General features: G+C 35.5%; 1 protein-coding gene across 2 annotated transcripts in view; it reads right to left on the bottom strand.

Annotated features, from left to right (window-relative positions):
• LOC121411194 (alpha-mannosidase 2x-like) overlaps window positions 1–26,617 on the bottom strand; it is a 40,022-nt gene that overhangs the window by 12,422 nt on the left and 983 nt on the right. For both annotated transcript variants that reach the window (XM_041603766.1, XM_041603767.1), the window contains exons 2-14: window positions 13,900–14,250; window positions 11,317–11,461; window positions 10,385–10,556; window positions 9,238–9,368; window positions 8,196–8,369; window positions 7,544–7,730; window positions 6,369–6,546; window positions 4,427–4,629; window positions 3,605–3,787; window positions 2,466–2,574; window positions 2,064–2,134; window positions 1,183–1,348; window positions 627–763 (exon numbers count right to left, since the gene is read on the bottom strand). In XM_041603766.1, coding sequence (XP_041459700.1) covers window positions 627–763; window positions 1,183–1,348; window positions 2,064–2,134; window positions 2,466–2,574; window positions 3,605–3,787; window positions 4,427–4,629; window positions 6,369–6,546; window positions 7,544–7,730; window positions 8,196–8,369; window positions 9,238–9,368; window positions 10,385–10,556; window positions 11,317–11,461; window positions 13,900–14,250 — 2,207 coding nt within the window. The remainder of the gene's footprint in view (window positions 1–626; window positions 764–1,182; window positions 1,349–2,063; window positions 2,135–2,465; window positions 2,575–3,604; window positions 3,788–4,426; window positions 4,630–6,368; window positions 6,547–7,543; window positions 7,731–8,195; window positions 8,370–9,237; window positions 9,369–10,384; window positions 10,557–11,316; window positions 11,462–13,899; window positions 14,251–26,617) is intronic.

Raw genomic sequence — 26,617 nt, 5'->3', positions numbered from 1 at the left:
TGTCGCAGGAAAAAATGTTGTGTCACCAAATAATGCATGATATCCTGCAGTATTCAACCCATTGAATTCACTGTGTTACCCATTTTCCATAAACCATAGACGAGTAATCTCGCGTCTTCGGCTTAATGTTTGATTTTTCATTAAATCTCATGTGGATACGCAAAATATGACAGCTATTTTCTACTATATGCTGACATGAAAGTGATCTAATCACTGCTGATGAGAGCCACCCATCCGATTTCATTTGTTGTGAAGTACGAGGAGGGCGGAAGTCATAAAGCTGTTCCTAAAAGTTACAATCAACATGGACCAATCAAGCGGCAAAGCATGGGTTTTATGCCATTTAGGTGTTTTCGCAATGTTGGACTACCTTACAAATGATTTCATAGAATTTGAGGCAAAAAGGTTTCTCTGAAAACATTTTTCACCCTCCTATCATCTTCGAGTCACCCGGGCCCAGTTTCCGATAAAGTTGCGTTGAATCGCAACTCATGAAATCAAATGCAAGTCCTTATGGTATGCTTTTGACTGGTGGAATATCTAGTTGTGTTTTGACGATTGCAAAATTTTCTGCAATGGGTCCCCATGAGAATTTCGTTGATAGAGATTTCAGTGTGTAAACTTACTTGTGACCATCCTCCTCCTTGGATCCATGATAAATCTCTGTTGTAGATAGATGATGATGCTGGGAATAACTTGAGCCCATATCACGAATTAGGTATTTACTCACAGTCAATGGACCGATCTCCACTACAAATACAAGCTGAAAAGAGAAGAGAAAAGAGTAAGAGTTTAGTAAAAAGACAGGGTACTCCAGGTTGAAAATAATAGGATTTGAACAGATTAAAAACAAATAAGAAAACAAAACACTTAAAATTTCACTAAAATCAGACAACGAATAACAATAACAATGTTATGATATTCAACAATTTTGCACTATTTCAGTGAAACAGTTCTATGCATGTCTTTGAGAACATAATTACTTTGAGCCAAGAATACCCATTTTCAAGGTGATTTTCCTGTGCTAGAATATTGAACAATAATTACAAATCAAAACATGTTGTAGGAGCCTACTCAGCTTTCCTGTTCGTCCAATCAATTCACGCTGGATAACTGCTCATAAAGTAACTGGTACAGAAGAGATAAATAATCAAATATCATTACTAAATATATTTTTCATACCTCAAATACTCCTGAGAAGCTAAGCTCTGAAGTTTCCCACAAAATGTTAACCTGACTTTCAATGGCATTTCCATCGGAGTCTGTGACTTCAACGTTCGGTGACGATACATGAAGCCTGACCAGTTCTTTCCGGTGTTGTGCTAAAGAGTTGTAGAAAACCACAACACTACAGAAACACAGACAAAAAAAAAGAATTTACTGTTACACTCACACTGTAATACACTGATGCTGTTAAACAAAGAGGTGAATCCATTTTACAGTCATTTTAAGTCTTTAATTGATGGTTGCCATGCACTCACAGCTGATACAATATCAATATATCTTTTTATAACAGGAAACGGATTAACATTTACATTATAACATTCTAAACATCTATTAACAAGCCCTTGATCTTCTCTGTTCAAAACCACAGATCTACAACAATAACTGTCACATTTCGTTGTGTTCTAAAATCGAGTGTCGAGACATTAATCTAGTGTGCTGGGCGAACCCTTCACTCGAGTTAATGGTCTGAATGTGCAGCCTACTCATGCCTTGTGTACTGAAGGCTCTCTTGCCTTGTATTGGAACAGCAATTGTGCTAGTCTTTGCATGGAGGCACACTTGTTGATCAAAGTTCCAATCAGGGTCTGTGCCTACAGACTAACATTCATCAGTGATCCAAAGTAACAAGCGTTTGTCAATTTAAAAAAAGAGGAAACACTGCATGTCTTCAGTAAGATTTATAGTTGTCTTTAAGTTACACAAACACCAGTATTTTGCCTTCATGAATAAATGGGTAATAACTTTTGGCACACATGGTAACCATTTTCAATGTAATACTGGTGTGATGAATATCCTTCAAATGCTAACAAAATATTGATTTCAAAGTACACTTTTACCTGTGTGCTTCGCTGGAAAGTTTGAGGACTTTCTTTGTGGGCATAGCATCATGTGACTGCCTTTCTTCATCCTGCCCAAAATAAGAATAGCAAACAATACAAAAATAAGAAGATAAAATACAGGTTTATAATTTCGTTTCTACATTTATTACTACCCTTGGAAAATGATTAACATTGGTAGTTAAAATTGGTCATGTTTACTTACTTGCGATGAGTTAATGTTTCAAGAATTATCATAACAAAAATAATGCATGAGATTCCATAAAGACTTAAAATATCAGTTTATTTTAATAGCACATGTATCATCAATATTTTACTTTTCAATAGCACTCCCTGAACATGTACATTTTTTAGATATTTTGGTTCATAAAAAAAATTAAAGATCCAAGTTTTCTGACTTACCACATCAAAATATGAAGCTTGAGGTTGATAGCTGTTTTTGTCTGGTGTCAGGAGATAGTGAATACCTGTCATCATAACTTTACCCATCTCATTAATAGCATTGAGCATTCTATGGCAACAGAGAAATTGGAAAGAAGTAATCATGGAATTATGGAACAGTGGATTTCAAGCAAAGGTTTATTTTTTTTTTTTTTTGCAACGTTGGTTTTCTTCCAACAAAGAGAAAGACACAAAGATCATTAAACTTGAAAATGAAACTTTTTTCACCGACTGGATAATCAATAAATTGATATCATATCCAGAGCAGCGTTTCATAAAGATGTTCAAAAGTTTATGCGAGACTTTCTGCAGGACCAATGATCTGTTCTTGGCACAAAATTACATTCTCAATCATTATGATTCCCTTAAGCTGAACTTGGTTGATTAAAACTCTTCTTATCAACAAGCATCTTGATGCAAAATTTTAAATCTGTTACGATTTGATTACGGTCGAAGGAAATTCACTTTTACAATGTTGACGCAATGTTTCATTCAGCAAAAGTGCAGTCAACAGTCATGTATAAAGTCCCAAGTAACTTATAAACAGCTTTCTATCAAAGACACCACTCAGATCCAAGCTTTCAATCTCATCCACTATAATGAAAAGAATATCTCACAGGATGTAGTATTTTTTTTTTCACTCTCCTTAATATGTAATGTTTTGTTACCAACACAGTGATAAATCAGTGAAAACATGCTGATCGATGTATACTGGTTAATTTGTCTGGCTCTTGGACCCATACCACTGTAATCTAGTAGTTATTGCAAACTTATCTACATTCATTTCCCATTTGGTCTCTATTTTTTAGAATGACCAATCAGCTAGACTGGTCATAATGTCTTCAGCAGTAAAGGGTCTGCATTGTGGCGAGGAAGCTAATGGATTAAATCATTTAAAAAATTAAAAAAAATCATGGGAACTTTGTGCCTCTCAACCAGGTACTCAGCATATTAGAATTCAGAAGGTTAACAATAACACTTTGATATTATGCAGGACTGCATGGCGTGCTGAAGACCAGAGCAAGTTAAATTGACTATTCTGAATAAATCAAATATTATCATTCTCTCAAAAAAATGAAGAAAAAAATATAAAATCTAACCTGTTTCCATAATCCACAACAACATGATCCTTGGCTGTACCAGTGATTCCATCATGATGCTGGAAGAGTCCTAGCTGTCTTCTGGCATTGGTAAGCATTCCCATTAGACTCTCTGAGGGATAGCTAGTGGTTCCACTCTGCTTAGCTTGGGCATTGGTGTATGTGAACATTATTTCAGCAGCCCTGTAAAATGAAATTATGATTACATTATATACACTTCACTACAATTTTAATTAACATGATGTATTATATTGCCCTGATGTAAAATAAACATAAAACTGCCGTTGAAGGATTATTTTTGTTCTTTGACTAATCAAATCGTTTTGAAAGAGTAACTGAAAGCTTTCTCTAGACCCCTGACCACACACTATTCTTAACTTGACCCATAAGCTCAAAACTTCATGAAAAACCCAAATCTACAGCATTCTCTGAGCAATTGGGATAAATTACTTTTTTATTCTAATCACCCGGAAGGGCAATATTTCTCTGAAACTAAGAGTGTCACTCGAAAGAAAGAAGTAAATGATTTCACATAACAATTTGGCGAACTGAACCAACCTTTTTAAATGTACATGTCTGCTAACATGTTAAAATAAAACCTTACTCCTTATGTTTTTTCATACATTATTTTCAAAGAAATTACAAGATAAACATATATCATTACAAATTGAAAATTCAATACTGGGTATGTTTAAAAAAGTTCCAACTTTAAAAAAGTTGCTCAAAGAAGGAAATACTTCCTACATGTATATCTTTAGTTTTATCTCCGACCTACAAAAATACAAAAAAATTCAAGTAAAAACAGATATAAAAGCAACGTACCTAAGCTGACCCTCTAGGGCTCTATCCATGTTCTTATAGAAAGGTCTGGATGTGTAGTAGCCACTCCAGTAGTGGTCATCTCGGTCAGTATAGGTAAAGAAATCCCCGCTGAGGGTAGGATAGCCCTCGGGTTGCTGACCAGCCACTGTATTGGTCTGCTGCCAAAGGGCAGTGAAGTAGTCATTCAGTGTCCCAAACTGGGCCTGGGGGTGGGGGAAGGGTTAGAGAAATTGATGGATAAAACATCAAGAAAACATAATTCTTTTCTCCCAAGTGACTGAGGTGAGTCTGCTTTGAAAAGATATCTTGGAACCACAAATATCTGTTTGAATTTAATGATTTCAAAGATGTAAATAACACATGCAGAATCTATTTACATAAATTTGACTAGATTTGGCGATTAAAATAATTAACTCTAATATGGAGCATGGATTATATGCAGACTCACTAGTACAAATCACAATAACTGCACAATATGGCAATGATTTTTTTTATCCGAGTTCATACTACAGCCTTTATATGTATTACATGTAAAGGCTGTCTTTATGTAGATAGAGAGTAACATAAACTTCATTGCACTGACATAGAAATATGTGTTTGCTAACCTTTGAATTAACACTTATAAACAATAAACATGAAAACAGTAAACAGATGCAAATCAATAACAGTAGGGCAAACATTTCAACATCAACTTCAACTTCATTGCACTGACATAGGAATATGTGTATGCTAGCCTTTGAGTTAATACTTATAAACAATAAACATGAACACAGTAAACAGATTCAAATCAATAGCAGTAGGGAAAACATTTCAACATCAACTTCAACTTCATTGCACTGACATAAGAATATGTGTATGCTTGCCCTTGAGTCAATACTTATAAACAATAAACTTGAACACAGTAAATAGATGCAAATCAATTGCAGTAGGGCAAACTTTGGCAAAGGTTAAATATTAACACAGCAGTAATTGATTGATTTGACTTTGAACTGTTCATATACAACCTGTTTGAAGTAGTGATTCCACTTGAAATTATTCATGAGAGCACTAGATCCTATCAATCAACATACCCTTTACATAAATCACCAATCCAAACTTCATTGCATATTCCAGTCATAATGTTCATAATTGAGATTTTATAATCCTAATATGAAATTCCCCTATACAATGCAATCTCAAAGAACACTTTGAGAGATGACTTTGCTCAAAAGCTGCTGCAAATAGGTAATAAATTCAATTTTATTTATTGGAAAAAAATGATATTTTGGGGATTAAAATGCAACACTAGGCAGATATCTGAGAGCAAAAAAAAAAAAAATTGCTAATGAGAGGCTTAGCAAAAAAACTCACAAAAAATATCAGCAATAAAGCTCACAATGCTCCCAAACGAAGCAGAGCAACAAAAATTAGTGACAAAGTATGCTCATACTTTATGTACAAAGTCAATGGGATATGAGGCAACAAAAATGTTGAGAGGCAGGAGGCTTGAAACAAAAATCAGCAACCAACCTCAGCAACAAAGCCAAGCAAACTTGGTGTACAAATCCAAATGGGATATGAGGTAAAACAAAAAAAATTTATGTACAGGCAAGACAGAAAATCTATTGTCACTTGGGTACATAAAGATGCAAACTGATGCAAACACATTGCATCATTTAGGAGTTTGTCTAGGTATGTAAAATAGGACAGCTATTTCAAACTTGAAGCATATAAGTCCATTTATTTGCAGAATTGGGCCATGTGGAAAAAAATCTAAAATGTTGCAGAGATTTGGCCAAGTTCTTGCATGTTTATAATCAGCATCCCATTTCGTAAAGACGTGTATTACATTAATGCAGTATTTCTATAACAAGTTCACCATCAGCAAATCAAAACTGTTATTATAAGAGGTTTTATGAAACAGGACCAAGGTTACAATCAGAATGAATTTCATCCATCTTACCTGCACATGCCAGTCACTTCTTTTGTTCATGTAATCAAACAGCTTCATGTAGTTCCTATACTGGTTGTCCCACTCTTCCGGTTTGTCGTACCTGAAGTCGTCTCCAAGTTGGACCAATAGGACGTTGCTCTTATACAACTCAGATTTCTTCCTATACTGGTCTAAGAGAACTTCAGCTCTGAAAAAAAAAGACAGACAATGACAAATAACTCTGGAAGTCACTTAACTGTTTTCTGCACAATTTTTTGCATTATATCATATTAAATTCTATATTGAGATGCAAGCATTTCCCTCATATCGGGTGTTTTTATGCTAAATCTTTGGCATTAACTTGATGGAAAGCATTTACAACATTATAAATACAATTCAAACTTAAATAATTGTGCAGTGATTTGTCAATTCTAATAAATGCTTTTTTTTGGTTCTCTTTTAATTTATTTCAAAAAATGAATGTGTTCTTGAGTTTGATCAATCCAAGGAGGTAAGTATGAAATAAATGGTTTAGAAAATCAAATCAACAATGTTCTCAACAATTGAGAAAATTCATCACTTTCCATTGCAGTTTGTTAACTCACATATGATTACAGGATGAGCATTGACCTTGCAACCACTTGATTTATTTTCTAAAACTTGATACCAAAATATGTGCCACAATTGGCCAATAGGGTATTGTAATGCTGGTGATTGCACAACAATGACACATTTTGTGCAGAGGAGTGATATTGACACCCCATTACACAGAGTTTTTAGGGATTATAAGAAGGGGTAAACTATAATTTTACTATTGGCAGTAAATTTTTTTTTTTATTAAAACAATTGTTTCACTTAGGGCAGGTTGACTTATGAACATTATACTGGATTACATTATTTTAGTCAAACAAAACTGTTAAGTTTCCATCAAGAACTTAAAAGTGAAGATCCATTCACAAGCTACTGTATGAGGGATGACACATTTTTTAAGGATTTATGACAAAAACTGTTAAAAAGTCCCCAGAAATTCATGATTTATTTATCTAAACAGGTCATTCAAAACTTCAAGGATCATGTAATTAAACTCATCAGGAATACACATATTTAAGCCCTTCCATGCAAAGCGTGAAGCACCATGCAAATATGACACACTTTCTAAAGCTAACGAAACACCTGCCACGCCCTTGTAGGTTTTTACCACTCACTTGTTAGCCACATTGGCATCGGTAATGGGTACTGGAGCAATCTTCCAGGGGCAATTGATTCGACCTCCTGGCAATCTCTTGAAGTCAAACTGACAGCAGATCTTAGGGTCTGGGCCACACGTATGGGGTACATCATAGCTGTAGAATGGCATCATGTGACAGAACATATCTGTGCTTGTCCCATGGTCTACACGAAAAGTTAAATACATGTAAGACATATTTTTAAAGATACATGGAGTTTTTAATGATCAGGGAAAATTCTATTAGAAATGTAACAAAAAATCAAAATTAATACACAATGAAATATGAATAGTAGAAAGAAACAAGCCCCCCCCCCCAAAAAAAAAAAGTACCACCCATTCCCACTAAATTATGATATGCACACGCACATGAAAATTCTTAGAGAGAAGGATGCATAAATGATAGTCAAGATTGCTCTCACACTGTTAATTTATCTTTGAATTATATAAACAATCTACACTAGAGAGCAAGTATCTACATAATTTTGTTCATCAATCCACTGTGCATGTTTTGACCAATGTAGTGATGCATATATACCACAGGCAACTGGAAATTAAAGAGTACCTTTAAGTCAAGACTTAAATCTTTGTGAACCCCCCCCCCCCCCTTAACAGTATTGAATTGGACTCACCCCAGTTTTGCCTCCACATGAATTCCAGAGTCTTCTTCTGGGAGAAATACTTCTTGATTTCATAATGTATTCTCTGTATCACCATAGCTTCTAAACCCATCCTTTGTAGAACATATGCCATTGTGGGAGACAGTCCAAATGGGTCTATGGCCCAACCACTCTTGGGCTTCACTCCTAGAAATAGAAACAAAATCAGAGTAGATACTATAATACTCCTCACATGATAGAAGAGTGCATCATAAATCGAAGAAAATATTTCATCTCAATGAATAAATAAAAATTCCTTGATTTATTCAGAATTTAGATTGCCAATTACCAAGTGAATAAGAGCCTTGGTTGAAGAGATTCATTTATGGTCACAAGTTTGAATTGCAAAAGGCACTGTCCCAAAGTGATTGGGAAAAAATATTCACAATGCACCGAGAATCTTAGGTTTGCTGTATATTACATGCATATCATTCTGCCATGGGTCACTTATACTTCACACATACATGTAAATGAATGCATGGGACTAGACTCCAATTGTCAGCTTTTTTTTAAATGACAAATTGAATTCGTGGGTATTTGAAGTATAGGCCTAATCATTCACAGTGGATCACTTTTATATGACAATCTATTAACAGAAAGAGCTTCACACTACTTGAATATCACTTAAAATTTGAGTAGTATACATGGCACAGGGTTGATAACTGATCTGAAAATCATGAGCTAACTTATCCAAACTTCATGAATTGGCACCTACAGGAACATTTCATGGGCCACAAAAACACCCCAAAAAATAGAGGGACAAAAAAGAGGAGAAATAAAGAGATTTTTAAAAGGACTAGAAAGCTTATTTTATGAACAACCAAAGAAGCGATTGGCCTTGTCAGTACTCAAAGGCTGCAATTTAGCACTTTCCCCAATTCCTTATATGTTGGAACAGATGCTCTAAGCACTGATATACATAGATACACCGTTTGCTGGATGATAGGTACACGTTACAATGTCTTGTCATGAGTGTATCACCTCTGGAGGTCAACAGATCAACGTGTATAGATACCTGGTAAGAAAGCATCCAGCCATTCATGTCCTTCTATCAGCTGATCCACCATAGCAAAGTAATTGGTGTTTGCTTCATCGTTCATCACCCATCCACCAGTAACGATTTCAAGCCGTCCACTCTCTGCTAGCCTACCATCACAAAAATAAAGGAAAGTTGCTATGGTAGTTGCCATTATGGCTTTGTAAGTCATTTATAACACGGGACCCATATGATCTACTGCCCTGTTGCTGGCAGGGGCATAGGCCCAGTAATAACATGCAGCCAAAAAATTCCACCATTCCATAAAACGTACATGGGCTTGTTCGTGCATCGGTAGGTCGAGTGAGCATGCGGTAACTATGGAAACTAGTCTAAATCCTTAACAGTTCCATAGTTTGCTTATGCTCACAGAACCTACCGATGCACTAACATCTGATGTTGTTTGAAGGTTTGCATGGTGGCATGTACAATTGCTGATGTGGTTTATGGTACACCATGTGGAGTGTTATAGAAACAGTGGATAGAAGAAGAGAAGAAGTGGATAGGCGAGAAAGTGAAGATTTGAGAGTAGAGTATTCTTTCTTGAAAATAGTCCTGAAAAGGACTGTAAACCAGAAGGAATGTTGAGTGAGAACAGCTTGAGTAGTAGAGCTGATGAGGAGATGCTGGCTTGAGTCGGCGAGTAGAGATGATGAGTAGTAGAGAGACTCGACGTTTCGGACAGGTTGACTGTCCGAAACTGTCTTGAAGACGGACAGTCAACCTGTCCGAAACGTCGAGTCTCTCTACTACTCATCATCTCTACTCGCCGACTCAAGCCAGCATCTCCTCATCAGCTCTACTACTCAAGCTGTTCTCACTCAACATTCCTTCTGGTTTACAGTCCTTTTCAGGACTATTTTCAAGAAAGAATACTCTACTCTCAAATCTTCACTTTCTCGCCTATCCACTTCTCTTCTTCTATCCACTGTTTCTATAACACTCCACATGGTGTACCGTAAACCACATCAGCAATTGCACTAACATCTGTGCACAATTTGTATAATGGTGTAATGGGAGCAGTTTAAATGATATCAATGAGGTGCCAATATTGACAGGGGCAGAGTCAGGAGGGGGAAAAAATTGATGTTAGTCATGACATAAAGGTCATACAAAACTTGCTTACTTTTTCACTATCTGTCTTTTGTTATAATCGGCCTTCTCCCACCACATAGAGAGGTAGGAGATCTCTGCCCAGATGAACTTCATCTTTGGATATTCCTCCATCTTTCTCACCATGGTGTCCAAGATCCGGGAGGTCTGGTCATTGTAATACTTGGTTAAAGTCTTGATCCAACCTGAAAAAAATAGTTAACAAATAATTTTAGAAACGAATGCTTCACCAAATACTCACTGGGCTAGCAATACCTTGAATTTTGAGGATAGCTCAGAAAAAAAAAATCATTTTTAAAGTTATGACGAAAAACTTAAGCAAACTTCTTTTGCCTAGACAGAGTTCTCTTCAGGAATTTTGAGACTGTTTTTGTACGAGATTGGGTTGCCACCATTGCTACATGAATATTTCTGAAGTACAGCTTTTTCTGGACTGCAATAAAAATGTTAACATTTTGAGATACATGGTTTTAACAGCTCATTGAGAATCATGATAATGTAACTTCTAATTTTAATGACACTTTCATAGAAGCACTGGGATGAAACACTACTTGGCAATTCTTCAAATTTGGGTACAGCTGCTGTCCATACGTGTACATGCACCTACTTCACACCTAGTTGTTGATCTAAAACATCTATATTTCTAAAATATGATATTATCAACAGAATGGCAGTCTACTATAAATTAAGGTGCAGTGCAATGTGAAAATATTGGCAAAACATTGGCAAATTTATGTAGTCATTCTGAGGAAATCCAAACTGCTTGACAAACATTTGGGAATCACTGTTTTGCATGAAGATGTAATTAAATATTGTACTAAAAATTGTGATGAATAACCAATTTTTAGGCATTTTCTATTCTACATGTACATTTTGCTAAAAAAAAGACAGGGGAATCACGGGAAGGAGAGGAGCAGCACTTGGTATATGCATCCATAAACCAACCTGGATCATTGTGAGAATGTGGAACAACAAAGACCTTGAGAGGATCACTGTTCCATTTATTATGGTCATAGCTGATGTCAAAGCCTTGCTTCCATACTCCACCATTAGCATTGTCAAAACGAAGCTTCTCATATACTTGCATCATCTACATAAAATGAAGAAAAAAAAAATAAGGTAAAAACAAAGCTCATTTTTGTATCAATCTGCACATAATGGAAAGGGAGAGTTTAGTATGGTAAAGTGTTCTACTCATTATTTTTTTTTTCAATTCAAGATTTTACTTACTTACTATTGGGCTGGAGTTGGACTCCATCCTTCAATGTATTGAGAGTGATCATGATGTGTCTACAGCGGGCGTTAGTAATGATGTGACATTAATTACTTTTTTCCATAACATCGCTCATGATATGAGCTTAAATTTGTGATATCAGATTACAATGTACATGTATGTGAACTCAGTTCTCAATATCACACACACAATAAAAAAAATTGAAAAAACATAAAATTCCAATACAAACTGTGTTACTAGCCAAAAGTTACCGTATGTATATATATGTGACCAATTGCGCTATTACAGATTAAAATTTGTAAATTTTATTTCACGATCAGATCAGCAATAGGCAAATATCTGAGGAGGATTTGAATCTGCCCCGTTCACACTATCCAAAATAATCAGGCCTTACAATGGTTTAACAAGTGGAATGCCTCTGGCGGTCTCACCTGCATCACGCGATTCAATATAACAGCAGTGCTGACTTTAAAAACTAATATAACTCGCACAAGATGTTCAGTGATACTTGGTTACTCTTATTTCCACGTTTTATGAACTAGACCAATACAATTGTAGAGATATGATGGTAATTCAACTAATACCCCCAACGTGGCCAAAGTTTGTTGACCTTACATGACCTTTGACCTTGATCATATGACCTGAAACTCACACAGGATGTTCAGTGATACTTGATTAAGTACTCTCATGTCCAAGTTTCATGAGTCAGAGCCATAAACTTTCAAAGTTATGATGGTAATTCAACAGATACGCCAATTATCGCCAAAGTTCATTGACCTTTGACCTTGGTCATGTGACCTTAAATGCACACAGGTTGTTCAGTGATACTTGATTACTTTTATGTCCAAGTTTTATGAACTAGACCAACATACTTTCAAAGTTATGATGGTAATTCAACAAATACCCCCAATTTGGCCAAAGTTTACTGACCCTAAATGACCTTTGACCTTGATCATGTGACCTTAAACTTGCACAGGATGTTCAGTGATACTTGATTACTATTATGTCCAAGTTTCATAAATTAGATCCATAAACTTTCAAAGTTATGATGGTAATTCAACAGATACCCCCAATTCGGCCAAAGTTCATTGACCCTAAATGACCTTTGACCTTGGTCATGTGACATGAAACTCAGGAAGGCTGTTCAGTAATACTTGATTACCCTTATGTCCAAGTTTCATGAACTAGGTCCATATTTTTCTAAGTTATGATGAAATTTCAAAAACTTAACCTCAGGTTAAGATTTTGATGTTGATTCCCCCAACATGGTCTAAGTTCATTGACCCTAAATGACCTTTGACCTTGGTCATGTGACATGAAACTCAAGCAGGATGTTCAGAAATACTTGATTGACCTTATGGCCAAGTTTCATGAACTAGGTCCATATACTTTTTAAGTTATGATGTCATTTAAAAAACTTAACCTTAGGTTAAGATTTGATGTTGACGCCGCCGCCGTCGGAAAAGCGGCGCCTACAGCCTCACTCTGCTATGCAGGTGAGACAAAAATTATGCCTCAGCAACTATATCACAAGGTTGAATTCTAAAACATTACTGCTGGTTGAATGCACGTATTGACAGTGGAAAAATTTGTGTTAATTCTTACATATTTTTTAAAGATGGTCTACAGAACCAAACAATTATCTACAGATAGTTGAAATAATCCGAAATTACAGATCTTATTATATGAATTTTATTATATGAATTATTATATGAATTTTGGCACTGTTTCAAAGAATAGATTATTGGCACGCGTCACAGTCACCTCTGTCACTATGAACATATGCGTAAACACAGTAAAAAAAATTTCATTATTGAGTTTAAAACTAATCTTGTAACCAGATGCAACTATTCCATAAAGGATAAAACTTGTCACCTGATCTATTTAGTTCTATGGAACCTACCATATGTACCTACCCGAGACCTATTTGCTAGCTACATGTACTAAACGTAGAGCTTTACACAGCTGAAGGCTATGCATATATGTAATGAAATAAGACCAGGTAAACTGAGCTCTGTTATTACAGGTTGTTTTTTAAGCATGAATGCAACATCTGGTCCATTTTCATTGCCAAGTCAATTAACTAAAAAAAATGTTCTAAAGTATCCACACCATAATTAAAACAAATGATACAATATAAACATAAGAACCAAAGTTTTTATAATTAAAATAATCCAAACGCCCTTGGCAAACACCCAATCACCTAAAATGTTTAAGAACTCATCTAAATTTACTCATATTGGTGTTTATATTTTCTTCCCATCATGGATAAAGCAATTATAAACTAAAAGTACCTGTACATCTGTGGCATTGCCGGTGGGCGTGTCAGCAAATTTACATTCCCCTGGCTCCACATGTACCTGGCCCTCCGCCACAACAAATGGCTCCTTGCGGTCTCCTGCAGGAACCCCGCCCATGGGTAGTCCAGGTCCTGGATCCTTCTTCTTGCTGAAGCCAAACCAACCCCCTTGATCCTGAATGTGTTGGCCTGAATCTATGGGTTTGACCAGGGCATCAAGGTTGGAGGGCACCTGACCATTAGCCATAGAACGGACAGCATCCCGAAGCTGACTGATCACCAAGTGGTTCTTTGATAGGTCTCCTTCGAGAGCTGCTATCTTGCTTTCCAACTGAGAAATGTCTTGCTGTATATTGGAAAAAATAAATCAAATACAAAAATGATTTACATATGTATTATAGAAGTCAAGGTGAAGTACAGGTGTTGTGTTGAATTGTAGGTCCCCAGACTTTGAACATGTGGTCGTCTGTTTTATTCCCACATCGGCACTCCTTTCCTTTGGCAAGGCAATAATCTATACTTGCCACACCACTCTCCATCCAGGAGCTTGTTTCATAAAGAGTTAGAACTATGGCAACTCCCACGGAAACCTTGATTGCGAATGGCTGCTGACCCCTGTTACCATGGTACAAAAAAAGTCTTTTATGAAAAGGGCCCCAAGTGTGAATTGAGCACATGCAACACAGGAAGAGAGGTAGCTACAGCATTGTTATATTGATTAATTTCAAATATTAAATTGAAAGTTACTATCAGAATTCATTATACGTGTATGATTAATTGCTTGGCTTTGTGTTCTACAACATAGTGCACTATTTCATAAAGCTGCTTATAAAGTGAGTTACACTGTATATAGGGAATACAACAGTTCTGTGCTGTATGAACATACTTCAATACCCCAAAATTTTCCTAGTCTCAACACAAAAGGAGCGCTCTTTCTACATCCCATATCTGCCATTTCAGATTGCTGCATATATATCCTTTGATGCATAACTCAATTCATACAAGTACAATTAAATTCAACAATTGTACTGATCTGTTTTCTCCTTCCTACTTTTGTGCCATTGAAGCTCAGTAATACATATGTTCATGTAGCTACACATCTTCACATAGCTACAAAACTAAAAGAAACTGTCTAAAAACATTAGTCATTATCATCCCTTCAGAATTAAAACAGCATGAAAAGAACAAGATTTTAATTTCTCCAAAGATCAGATTTCAGTTTTAGCTGATCGATTAATGTCAAAATAATTGAGAATTTTATCTAGAACTCACAAAGGGTCACAATCCATGTGTATTTTTTTTTAATTTATAAAACACTATCCTACAATATTTATAGTCTTCTTGCTTTTCTCCCCCCCCCCCCATGAGGAGCATGACCTTTGACTTTTCTGAAGAATGCTCACCAACAATCTGTGCAAATTACTTCATTCCTTTCTGTTGAAAAAGGGATATGTGCCTCATGAAATGCAGCTTTCCTGTTGGGCCTCACATTTTTTAGGCATATTCAGACTGCGTTGAAGTTTGATGATAATAATAGATATTCTCTGATTGTGAAATTGGAAATTTACTCTCATCAACCACAATTGCAAAACACCAAGTATTTCTTGCCAGTGTGAAAGCAAAATACTTGTAATATTCCAAAAGAAAATACTTGCTAAATAGTAGGTACATCCTAAACTTACAAGACCTTTCTCTGGGATTTTTCCACAGTTGTGAATATTTTACTAGCGTAAAAGCAAATTACCGAACGTACAAGAACTTGGAACGTCGTTCTCAAGCTCATAGAGCTCCACTTATGTATATATATAATATAGATGATTATACTAATATGAATATTATGTAATGTTGAAAATGATTTATATATATATATATATATATATACATGTATATATGAATAAAATAAAATCAATCAATTAACTTTCTCAACCAAGCAAGCAGTTGCGCAAGAACACTGTGGCCTGCCTGCAAATCAGACCATAAATGGGTATGCTCTTAAAGGAGAATGAAACCATTGGAACAAGATAGCTTGTATGAAAACAGAAAAATCAAAGAAACAGATCAACAAAAGTTTGAGAAAAATCGGACGAATAATGAGTGAGTTATGAGCATTTGAATATTGCGATCACTAATGCTATGGAGATAGCAAATCGGCAATGCGACAAAGATGTGTATATTCCCGGGGGGGGGGGGCCACTTCCATTCACGAGTGGATACCATGCGCGACCATGGGGTCTGGAAAAGCACCCTAAACACGTAATTTCCATATTCTGAAAATGCACCCCTTAACAAGTACTGGCGTGTGAAACCCTACCCTTAACAAGTATTGGAAACAAAACGATACTCTTGGCAAATATTCCCTGAAATGAACCCCTAAACAAGTACAGGAATGTTTTATTGTTACAGGTCCTTCGGTCGTCGTCTTTACCTTATTTGGTTTAGTACGACCCCACCTTCTACACCTCGCGCAAATCGGACTCTAAACACGAAGTGTTGGGGCAAAAAGGACATCCTTTATAAAACATTTTAATTTTGTTTTATCATCCCGACAATTACGACCCTAAACACGTAATTTTCCTAGTGAAATAGATACCCTTTTTTCATTATTTTTGTGTTTTTGACACCCTTATCACGTTACGTACGTAACGTGCCCTATCGTGAAAAAGACATCCTTTTTACATGTTTTTTTGGTCGCGCATGGTATCCACTCGTCAACATAAGTGCCCCCCCCCCCCGGTATATATTTCACTTGAATTGCCTCTTTTACCACATCTATCCATAGATCATGTGTTCTTTCTACATGAGGGCATGTAATACATATTTTTTAATACATCTTGGATAAAGAGTTTGTATCATCATAAGAAAAAGTAAAAAGAGACATTTTGAGGGTATTTTATAGTCCACCAAAGGGAAAGTTGTTCATCAGTGACATCACACATCCTTGTCGCATTGCCAATGGGAGGATCTCCATAGCATTAGTGATTGCAATATTCAAATGCTCATAACTTTCTCATTATTTGTCCGATTTTTCTCAAACTTTCTTTATTCTTATTCTTTGATTTTTCTGTTTCATTCCCCTTTAACATCGAGAACTTATTCCAAAAGGGTCCTGCTTGGGGTTGGTGTGAATGCAAGAAACGTCAGGTATTTTGAGTGCTGAACAAGTTTGCGTATATATTCAACTGGTGATAGAGGTGGTCTGAAACCACCTCATTATCTTCCTTCTTTATCCATGATTGATTCAAGCAGGATTGTCCTTCAATATATTAAATCTTGTTTGTTACTGGTAGGTAATTTTAATTTGTAAATAGTAATCAAAGCTTTTTTAACTGTCACTATTGTGGTGTTAAGTTCAGTCATATAGCTGTGTATCATGAATTTTTAGAAGTAGTGATAGCAATAAACCGGATTGGCTAACCAGGTTTAAAGGGGAAAGTCACCATGACATTAAACAAAAATAACAGTGATGAATTCCTTAAAGTTCTCATTTAGTGACAACATATATGTGAGCAGATCCCTTATATAGGCCTTTTATATTTTTAATAAAAAAATGAGAATGATTTTACATGTGCATACTTTCACACATGAAAATATTATTCATTCAAGAAAAAAGGGAATTTGTATTATGTACATGAACTGAAGCTTCTCTCATAAAATTTGGTTATTCAAAAAGGCATGTAACATTCTTTGATTTATTTAAATCAAAACTAAGATTATATTCTTTTCACTTTTTCTGAATTTCATTTCATATCATTTATTTGAACCAACTCCACAAGAATTTTAGTTCACAACATTCAATTATTCTTATTCAACATTTATGATGACGAACATCTTTGAAAGATAACTACCAAAGGCAAAGAATTAATTGAAATTCATTCCATACTCAATCATATTTCAATTCTAATTTCACATGATACAGTATAAGTGCATTGGATGGTTTGAGGACAATTTGCTCTGGACGTCTTTTTACATAAAAGCAAGTAACCAACATTTAATGCTGAATCTTACCAAGCTTGACCATTTTCTCTTCATTCTAGTCAGTGTATAGTACATAATTATCATTGGCATTTTACCAAACCATTATATCAGTTGATTTGGTCTAAATATTGATTTGGGGATTTTTGCAGAATATAAAAGTACAAGTCCAACTCTGTACATATATATTTTAAGGAGTAATTAATTAGTATCTGAAACATGTTGGAAATTTGAAGGCAATTTCATACAAATTTTGCAAAATATGAAAATCCCACTGGAAATGCGTAGGACTACTGTACCAAAGAAAAGAACAGCTGTGTGCACTTAATATGCAAATATGCGGTCAGCAAACCGTCTATCTGCATGCATTAACTTTGCACATATAAAATAGTGATGTTTTGCTGATCGTGTGAATATTTATGTGGTCAGCATTGTTGTATTCTTCACTGTCATCCTAATGATTAAGGAAACATGAATTATGCACAATATCCTGTGTAAATGGATCAGACCTGTATTAACCTCTGGGCGGTCTTTGTCATATAATCGATCAAAAAATTTGTTTCCTAAATCCACTAAGGCATGATCTATTCTACATACATGTACTTGACTATTATCCATATTCCAGGTTTAGTTGCAGTGTTCATATTCCAAATGTAGAGCCTTTCGGCCAATCAAATAGATACTCCCAGCAGTTTTCCATTATTTTACAAACAAAGATACATTGCATCAGAACATTAAGCTATGCCCCATGTTTCCGGTATTTAACAATCGTGATTTTCTGCTCTCTCAAAATTATTGCTCATCGTAAGGCCCTGCATTTAGCTTTTCTCTAAATGGACCAACGTTGAAATGGACATGTATTTCATCAGTCCCTGTCAATGAACAATGGAAAATTTAGCAGTGCTCACAAATGATTTACTGAATGCATGCTGATATTTGAATATGGTAGCAGATTTTAAGTAACTAATACTGTATACACTCACTGCAGAGCCTGTATAAAACAGTAACCTAAGTGAGTTCATAATGCGTCTGTGTGTAATTAGCTTTCAGGCAATGATATTTGAGATCTACTTAGTCAGGACTTATTAGGGTCCATGATCAGGATATATCCATGCCATGATCAGGATATATCCATGGAGGTGTTTGAGACATCCATGTCACGGACGTCTCATGATCAAAGAATTCAATGACACAGGGACTGAAACCAGCCATGGGATTCTGAGTGTTCAACATTCAGGAAGGCAATTTATTGAGATAACAACTGCATAAAATACAAACTTGCACATTATACATTATTTGGTAAAAAAAAAAGACCTTGTGATTAGTATAAGTGAGGATTCTACAATTTCTAATGCTAGTCCCTCACAATTTTTAGAGATTAAAACTATCTCACTTTGGAATTGTTTCAGTTCACATAAAAGCAGGTAAAATCGAACACTACCTCATACAGTACACCGCTCACAGCAATGAGAACCTTTTGATGGTAATTTCTGCCCATGTAGTTGTGAGATCAGCTAATAATGTGGTTTTCCTGCTGTGGCAATATAAGAACATGGACCTACTCTGAAAAATAAGTGTGATTGCTAAAATACATGAGCTGGTACCCCCATAAGGGTGGCGAAGTTACATTTTGAAAATGTTAACAGCAAAAAAAAATGTTTTATATCACCAACCAATCCGTGATTGTCCTATCAGACCAGTTGATATCTCAGTTTAAAGCCTTTAAAGAGCTACATGCAATAGTGTGTAAAATATCATTTTAATTGGCGGGTCCCGGGGGGGGGGGGCCACTTCCATTCACGAGTGGATACCATGCGCGACCATGGGGTCTCGAAAAACACCCTAAACACGTAATTTCCATATTCTGAAAATGCACCCCTTAACAAGTATTAGCGTGTGAAACCCTACCCGTAACAAGTATTGGAAACATAACGATACTCTTGGCAAATATTCCCTAAAATGAACCCCTAAACAAGTACAGGAATGTTTTATCGTTACGGGTCCTTCGGTCGTCGGCTTTACCTTATTTGGTTTAGTATGACCCCAGCTTCTACACCTCGCGCAAATCGGACTCTAAACACGAAGTGTTGGGGCAAAAAGAACATCCTTTATAAAACATTTTAATTTTGTTTTATCATCCCCGCAAATTCGACCCTAAACACGTAATTTTCCTAGCGAAATAGATACCCTTTTTTCATTATTTTTGACACCCTTATCACGTTACGTACGTAACGTGCCCTATCGTGAAAAAGACATCCTTTTTACGTGTTTTTTTGGTCGCGCATGGTATCCACTCGTCAATGTAAGTGCCCCCCCCCCCGGGTGGCGGGCAGTATGTATGACACAAGGTAGGGTGGTGGAGTAGGTGAGGAGAGCGAGGAGGGGGATGAGATTCCTCGCAGCCGCTGATCACCCGAACGCCACCAAAATTTGCACAGTGGTAGTGTGCAGTGTAATATTTTTCCAAAATGATGATTTTTTTTATATGAAATATTTATACTAATTTACAAGTACATGTAATAAATAATTTCCTATATTCACTTATGAAATGAAATATTGCTCTAATTAACTAAATATGGACCCCCAATTGCTAGTTATTTTCACAGAGTTTTTATAGGATTCTGATCAAATGCTATCGCAATCATTTTTCCTTATGACTTTTATTGTTTTCAAAATTTCTTATGTATTTCTTTGTTTTTTATTTTTTTGTTTTTTTATGGAAATTGTTGCTGATTTAATTCTGATCATAAACAAGACAAAATTAATTGAATTTAAATGAATTATGGCTCAAAACACAATTTGCATCAATTGGATTTGTACATGAATTCAGAATATCACATGAGATAACAATGAAATTGAGGAATACCTTGACAGGATAGCCCATGAATGTTTCAGAGCAAACTTTGGTCCGACATAAAAGTCTGTTCACTTTTACATGTACAAAATGTTGCGTAATTTCAGAACCTTGTACATGTACATGTACCTGGGGGTCACAAATTTGGTCTCATAAGTCATGGACTCATGGAACAATGCGGTACCAGCTTTTCATGTTACAGATTTATTGCAAAAAATGTGGAAGCCTCTTAATAGGGTTAATTAACTCTTTAATTTATGCTTAAAAGTCACTTAAATCATGTGTTCTAAACATTGTTTCTAGTAACCTCACTCAATTTAAACTGATTTATTCCAGAGAAATTGATATGCTCTGGATGGCAGAAAACTGACACTTCAGAAATATGTTCAAATTATGTGACATAATCATGCTAATCAATCAATCGTCATTTACACTAAGTGGGAGTAATTCTCACTCAAGTTTAAAATTGCCAGTGAACTATAAGGGTTCTAAGAATACATCCTACATGTAAAGTTATGAATCTCATCTCATGTACAGTTGTATCAATCAAATTTTACACTTAATTTTTAATCGAAGGAAGCATTTTTAGAAAAAAACGAATTTATTTGAAACCTGCCATCTACACTGTCGACTATTGTCAACTTGAACACTACATGTAATTGGGCAATAATACTAAAACTTATATTTATTCTGACATGGTATTATCATAAAAGCAATTGTGGAATGTCAGATTTAATATTCTAATAGAAAATTTCAAATAACACTATAAAAAAGGTTCAATAATGTTCAGCAAAATGAGTGAAGACACAAAAATTGCACAAAAAAACAACCTATGGTACTGTATCTCCCTTCCCTCTTCCGCTCATTACTGAAAAAAATATTCCACCAAAACAACCTGACCAATATTTTAATCTAAAACTGTAATCTAATCTTATCTAAGTAAGATTCTGAGAATTCATTTTCACTTTGTGATTGTTACTTAAACTTGTGGAAATATTTTGATACACTGCATACACATCTATGAATCCCTTTAATTGTACATGTCGGTTCAAAGCTCAAGAAAATTGCCTTGGTTTATTACGAATAAATGTACACATATCATAGCAATTAAAAGGGGGTGTTTTTAAGCAAACATCTCTTTATTACAGGTCTTCTCCCTTGTAATTTCACAACAGGTCATTCCCAACCCAACGAATTGAGAAAATTATTGAACCGTAAATGTACATGTAATGAAATTTGTAGAAACAGACAATAATGAAAGCAATAACAATAGCAGCAGCAGCAAAAATAAACACCTTCACAAAAGCATGAGAAAGAAATTGACCCATTCAGAACTTTACACAAGTGTGAATCTGTACCTGCCTACATGGGGACTAAAGTGAATTCCAGTGAAAATATGTAGGCCTACTCCTGATGTCGGGTGATGGGGTAGCTAGCAAACACAAACCCTCAGTTTCTTGAACAAGTGGAATGCCTCTGGCAGTCTTGCCTGCATTACAAGTTTCAATATAGCATCAGTGCTGACTTTGAAAACGACTATTGATTATTAGATTCACAAAAAACACTATCCATATGATATTAAAAGACTATTTATCCTTTATCAAAAAACATGTTGACTTGAGCTGTAACATGAATGCGATTGAGTGTGGCTAAACTTATGTCTAGAGAGAAATTTAAGCTGATCTTCTTGACTGTTTCACCAGTGAGTGAGCGCCGTGGCTTCTTGCACGAATACAGAACTTCAAGGGTGGGTATGAAAGTGGAATTTTTGTGATTAAAACTTGTGCAGCATATGAGAACTTATACCGTTTGTTTACAACTTCCACGCAAGTTTTATGGACATGCGACCATGTACACGGTCATGGAATTACGTGCACTGACTTGACTATGCGTGTACATGTGTACCCGAAATGGGCCTAGATTAAACACCTTTTGATCTAATTGACTAACTCTTGTGCAACATTTTACTTTGTTCTGCATACTTCAGTACATGTATATTGTTGTGATGTACAATGAATGTAGTCCCTCATCCAACAAACACATTAAAATAAAAAACAAAAGTGAATAATGTATGAAGGCATGATTAGGACTGTTATCGTTGAGAAAATTCTCTGTCGATATCATGGTAAAAATATCTTACCGATATCGATAACTATGACAAATGAATCAATGCACATTTTTTATGCATTATATAGCGATATGTCACATACTCATGTTGGTCAAAATTTGTATCTGTCACTAATAACGCTTTAAAGTTCGCGTTCATCAGATGTAAATGACTACAAAACATCTTTTAACAAACATATATTTAGCATAAATACATGTACATCCTCACCTTTCACGTTTTTAGCAATATTTTAGGGTTGGATGAAGTTTTATTGATAATTTGGGGGGGGGTGGACATTGTTCTGAGAAGTGAACGTCTTTCGCCTATCGACCATTTTGATATCATGCTGTACATCTTCAAGTACATGTAGAGGGCAGCAACACTCGGCTGGTATTTTGTATTTTGTTGAGATTTTGGAGTAATTTCTGTTGCTGTTTTGTGCAATTTGAGGAAAAATATGTTTTCCATGATTTTCCATAATTTGAAAAGACACTTTCAAAGGGCTATTTCCGTGAATTCAGTGAAATCACTGTGTCCCTACAAAATAGTGTATATTACAAGAGAGTAAGGTTATCAATATTGCTAAGTGGCAAAAACAAGCGATTATCGACAGGACTAGGGATAAAGACGTTATCGATAACAGCCCCAGGTATGATATTGTTATTTATGGAGATGGTGAGATAATCTCTGTTCCAATCAGCCGAATAACCTTGTCCAGTTTGTTTAGAAAATTCTCACTAGCTTTGATGACTGTTCACATTGTCACTCCTGCCTGTAAAAGCATCAAATCTATTGAACAGATATTCAAATTGATTTATCACTGTGTGAAGGGTAATTTTATTAGCAATGACAAGATATAGTCTTTACTTCTGGTCTTGTAGAAGCTTTTGCAACTCACAATCACATTTTTTTGCTAAAAATTGGTCATAAAAGCATTAAAGGACAAGTCCACCCCAACGAAAAGTTGATTTGAATAAAAAAAAGAAAAATTCAACAAGCATAACACTGAGTAATTTATCAAAATCGGGTGTAAAATAAAAGTTGTGACATTTTAAAATTTCGCTTAATTTTTTAAATGCAAATCCTGGTCGGTATGCAAATGAAGGGACTGATGACGTCACCCGATCAGTATTTCTTTTGCAGCATTTCAGCTTCAAACCTTTCCGAAAAAGTGAAATTTGATGTCAAACAGATCAGGATCAGCTAGGTTCGTCTTTGATCGCAGTCAGCGCAGCTACAGCTGAGCGCACGAACGTGCCAGCCAATCTGCTGGTGCGTCAGTACGCTCAGCTGTACATGTAGCTGACAGCGATCAAAGAAGAACCTGGCTGATCCTGATCTGTTTGTCATCAAAACTTGCTATTTTCCAGCATATTTTTCATAAAGGTGGTAAGCTGGTTGTATTTGAATATAAATTCATCTTTATTAATTCTTAATGACAGCAATCTAATAATTACCCCCAAAATGGCCAAAGTTCAATGTCCATAAATGAACTTTGACTTTGGTAATGTAACCTGAAATTCGCACAGAAGTTCAGTGATACTTGATTACTCTTTATGTCCAAGTTTTATGAACTAGACCAATAAACTTTCAAAGTTATGATGGTAATTCAACAAATATCCCCAACTTGGCCAAAGTTCATTGACCTTAAATGACCTTTGACCTTGATCATTTGACCTGAAACTCGCACAGGATGTTTAGTGATACTTGATTACTCTTATGTCCAAGTTTCATAAATCAGATTCATAAACTTTCAAAGTTATGATGGTAATTCAACAAATAATGTATTGGAGCGATTTATAAGGTCGTGACCCTTGACCTTTACTTTGACCTTGAATTTGACCCTCGGAAAAAAATATTTTTTTAACTTGATTTTCGTGTATGTTAATTATTTGTAGGATATTGACGAAATATGTTAAAACCAATGATGATATTTGATTTCTTCACCTTTTAAAACTTCCAAAGATACCATGAAATTTCACTCTAGTCCCATATAATGATATTCATGTTATTAAAGTGTTCACAAGTTACATGATTTCCTCCAATCTTAAGTCACAGTATGCTAACACATGATAAGAAATTAAGCTCATCAGTTCACAAATGAAACATTAAACATTTATGCTCATTAATAGGTATCTGTTTAGGCATTTTGATGTTTAGCAATATGTATCATATGAATATTATGGGAGCCTTTATTAAGCATATACTCAACAATTTGATGATAAAAGTAAACACTTTACTAACAAGAATATATACTGATATATTTTGCTGAACATCAAAATACCTAAACAGATACCTATTCATGAGCATTAATGTTTGATGTTTCATTTGTGAACTGATGAGCTTAATTTCTTTTCATGTGTTTGCATACTGTGACTGAAGATTGGAAGAAATCATTTAACTTGTGAACACTTTACTAATATGAATATCAGTATGTGGGACTAGAGTGAAATTTCATGGTATCTTTGGAAGAGTTTTAAAAGGTGAAGAAATAAAATATCATCATTGGTTTTAACATATTTTGTCAATATCATACAAATAATTAACATACACGAAAATCAAGTTAAAAAATTATTTGTCCGGGGTCAAATTCAAGGTGAAAGTAAAGGTCAAGGGTCATTACCTTATAAATCGCTCCAAGACATTATTTGATGCATGTTTTGGATTCCTATCTGAATGTCCTATTAAATGGTATCAGTTTCGTGAAAATTGGTCAACACGTTACAACGCAATGGCCATTGAAAGTTGAAGGTCACGCCCATTTTTGTCAAAACAAGGAGAAAAGGGCAGGCCGTAGCGCGAGAACCGACGGACCAATTTGACTAATTTTTTTTGTTTTGTGCATGGGCCATGGTGAATTTTATGTGTACCAATTTACAATGAATTCTGAGACGGTCGGGTGCAACCACTGGGTGAATTCAGATGGAATGACCCAATTTTCTTTCCAAGTTATTGAGACCACAATCTACCCTGGTCCCGTGTCTATGTCAAAATGCACGGTGGACTCCTGAAGCTCCCTGGGTTATGTGTGGTCGTGTGTTTCAGCTGTTTGTGTGTTGTGACAAATTATACTACAGAGCCTATTTGGAGCATTTGTTGGAATTTCATTTTCGAAATTCATTTGATTATTACTCAAAAAACCGATATATGGATTACTATATAGATTTCTATTTTGCACTATTTTCATTAAGATCTGAAAAAATCAGACAGTTTAATGAAGTGGTTGATGAGAAATCTTGCGGTCTCCCTAAAGTTGTGTATATTATTGAAAATTTATAATCATATAAATCATTGGGATTTGGTCCAGTGAAGAAAGTTCAATGCATCCCTACTAGATAGATTAACATTAGAAATAGAATCTCAGGAGCGAAAGTTTCAGGTTTTTGGACAGTACACGGACATAAATGGGAAGGAATGCCTGTTTCCTTGGAGATTAAGCATACATTAGTAAATGATTTTTACTCTAGTTTAGGAGCCTCCTGGGCCTGGCTATGTTATACAATTACGAGAGCATCATTGGCGCTTTGCCATTGCTTATTAATGGCAATTGAGTTCCTGTGGAGTTCAGCAAACAACAAAGATTTTGGTCTAGGCCTACTATTAACTTAGACCAAAAGCTTCGGTCTCTTTTATGTTGTTTGTTCAGCTGAACTCCGTTAACTTCACTCACCAAATACAGAGACCGAAGTTCTCAGTAGAGGCGCTGGTCCAAAAATTGGGATTGTCCCAGAAAACAAGGATATCCTCATAAACCAAGACAAATCATGTCTTGATAAATTG

This window comes from Lytechinus variegatus, chromosome 3 (genome assembly GCF_018143015.1).
Source record: "Lytechinus variegatus isolate NC3 chromosome 3, Lvar_3.0, whole genome shotgun sequence".
Classification (NCBI taxonomy): Eukaryota; Metazoa; Echinodermata; class Echinoidea; order Temnopleuroida; family Toxopneustidae; genus Lytechinus; species Lytechinus variegatus.
The sequence above is the reverse complement of the archived record's forward strand: the minus strand, read 5'-3'. Positions and strand labels throughout refer to the sequence as shown.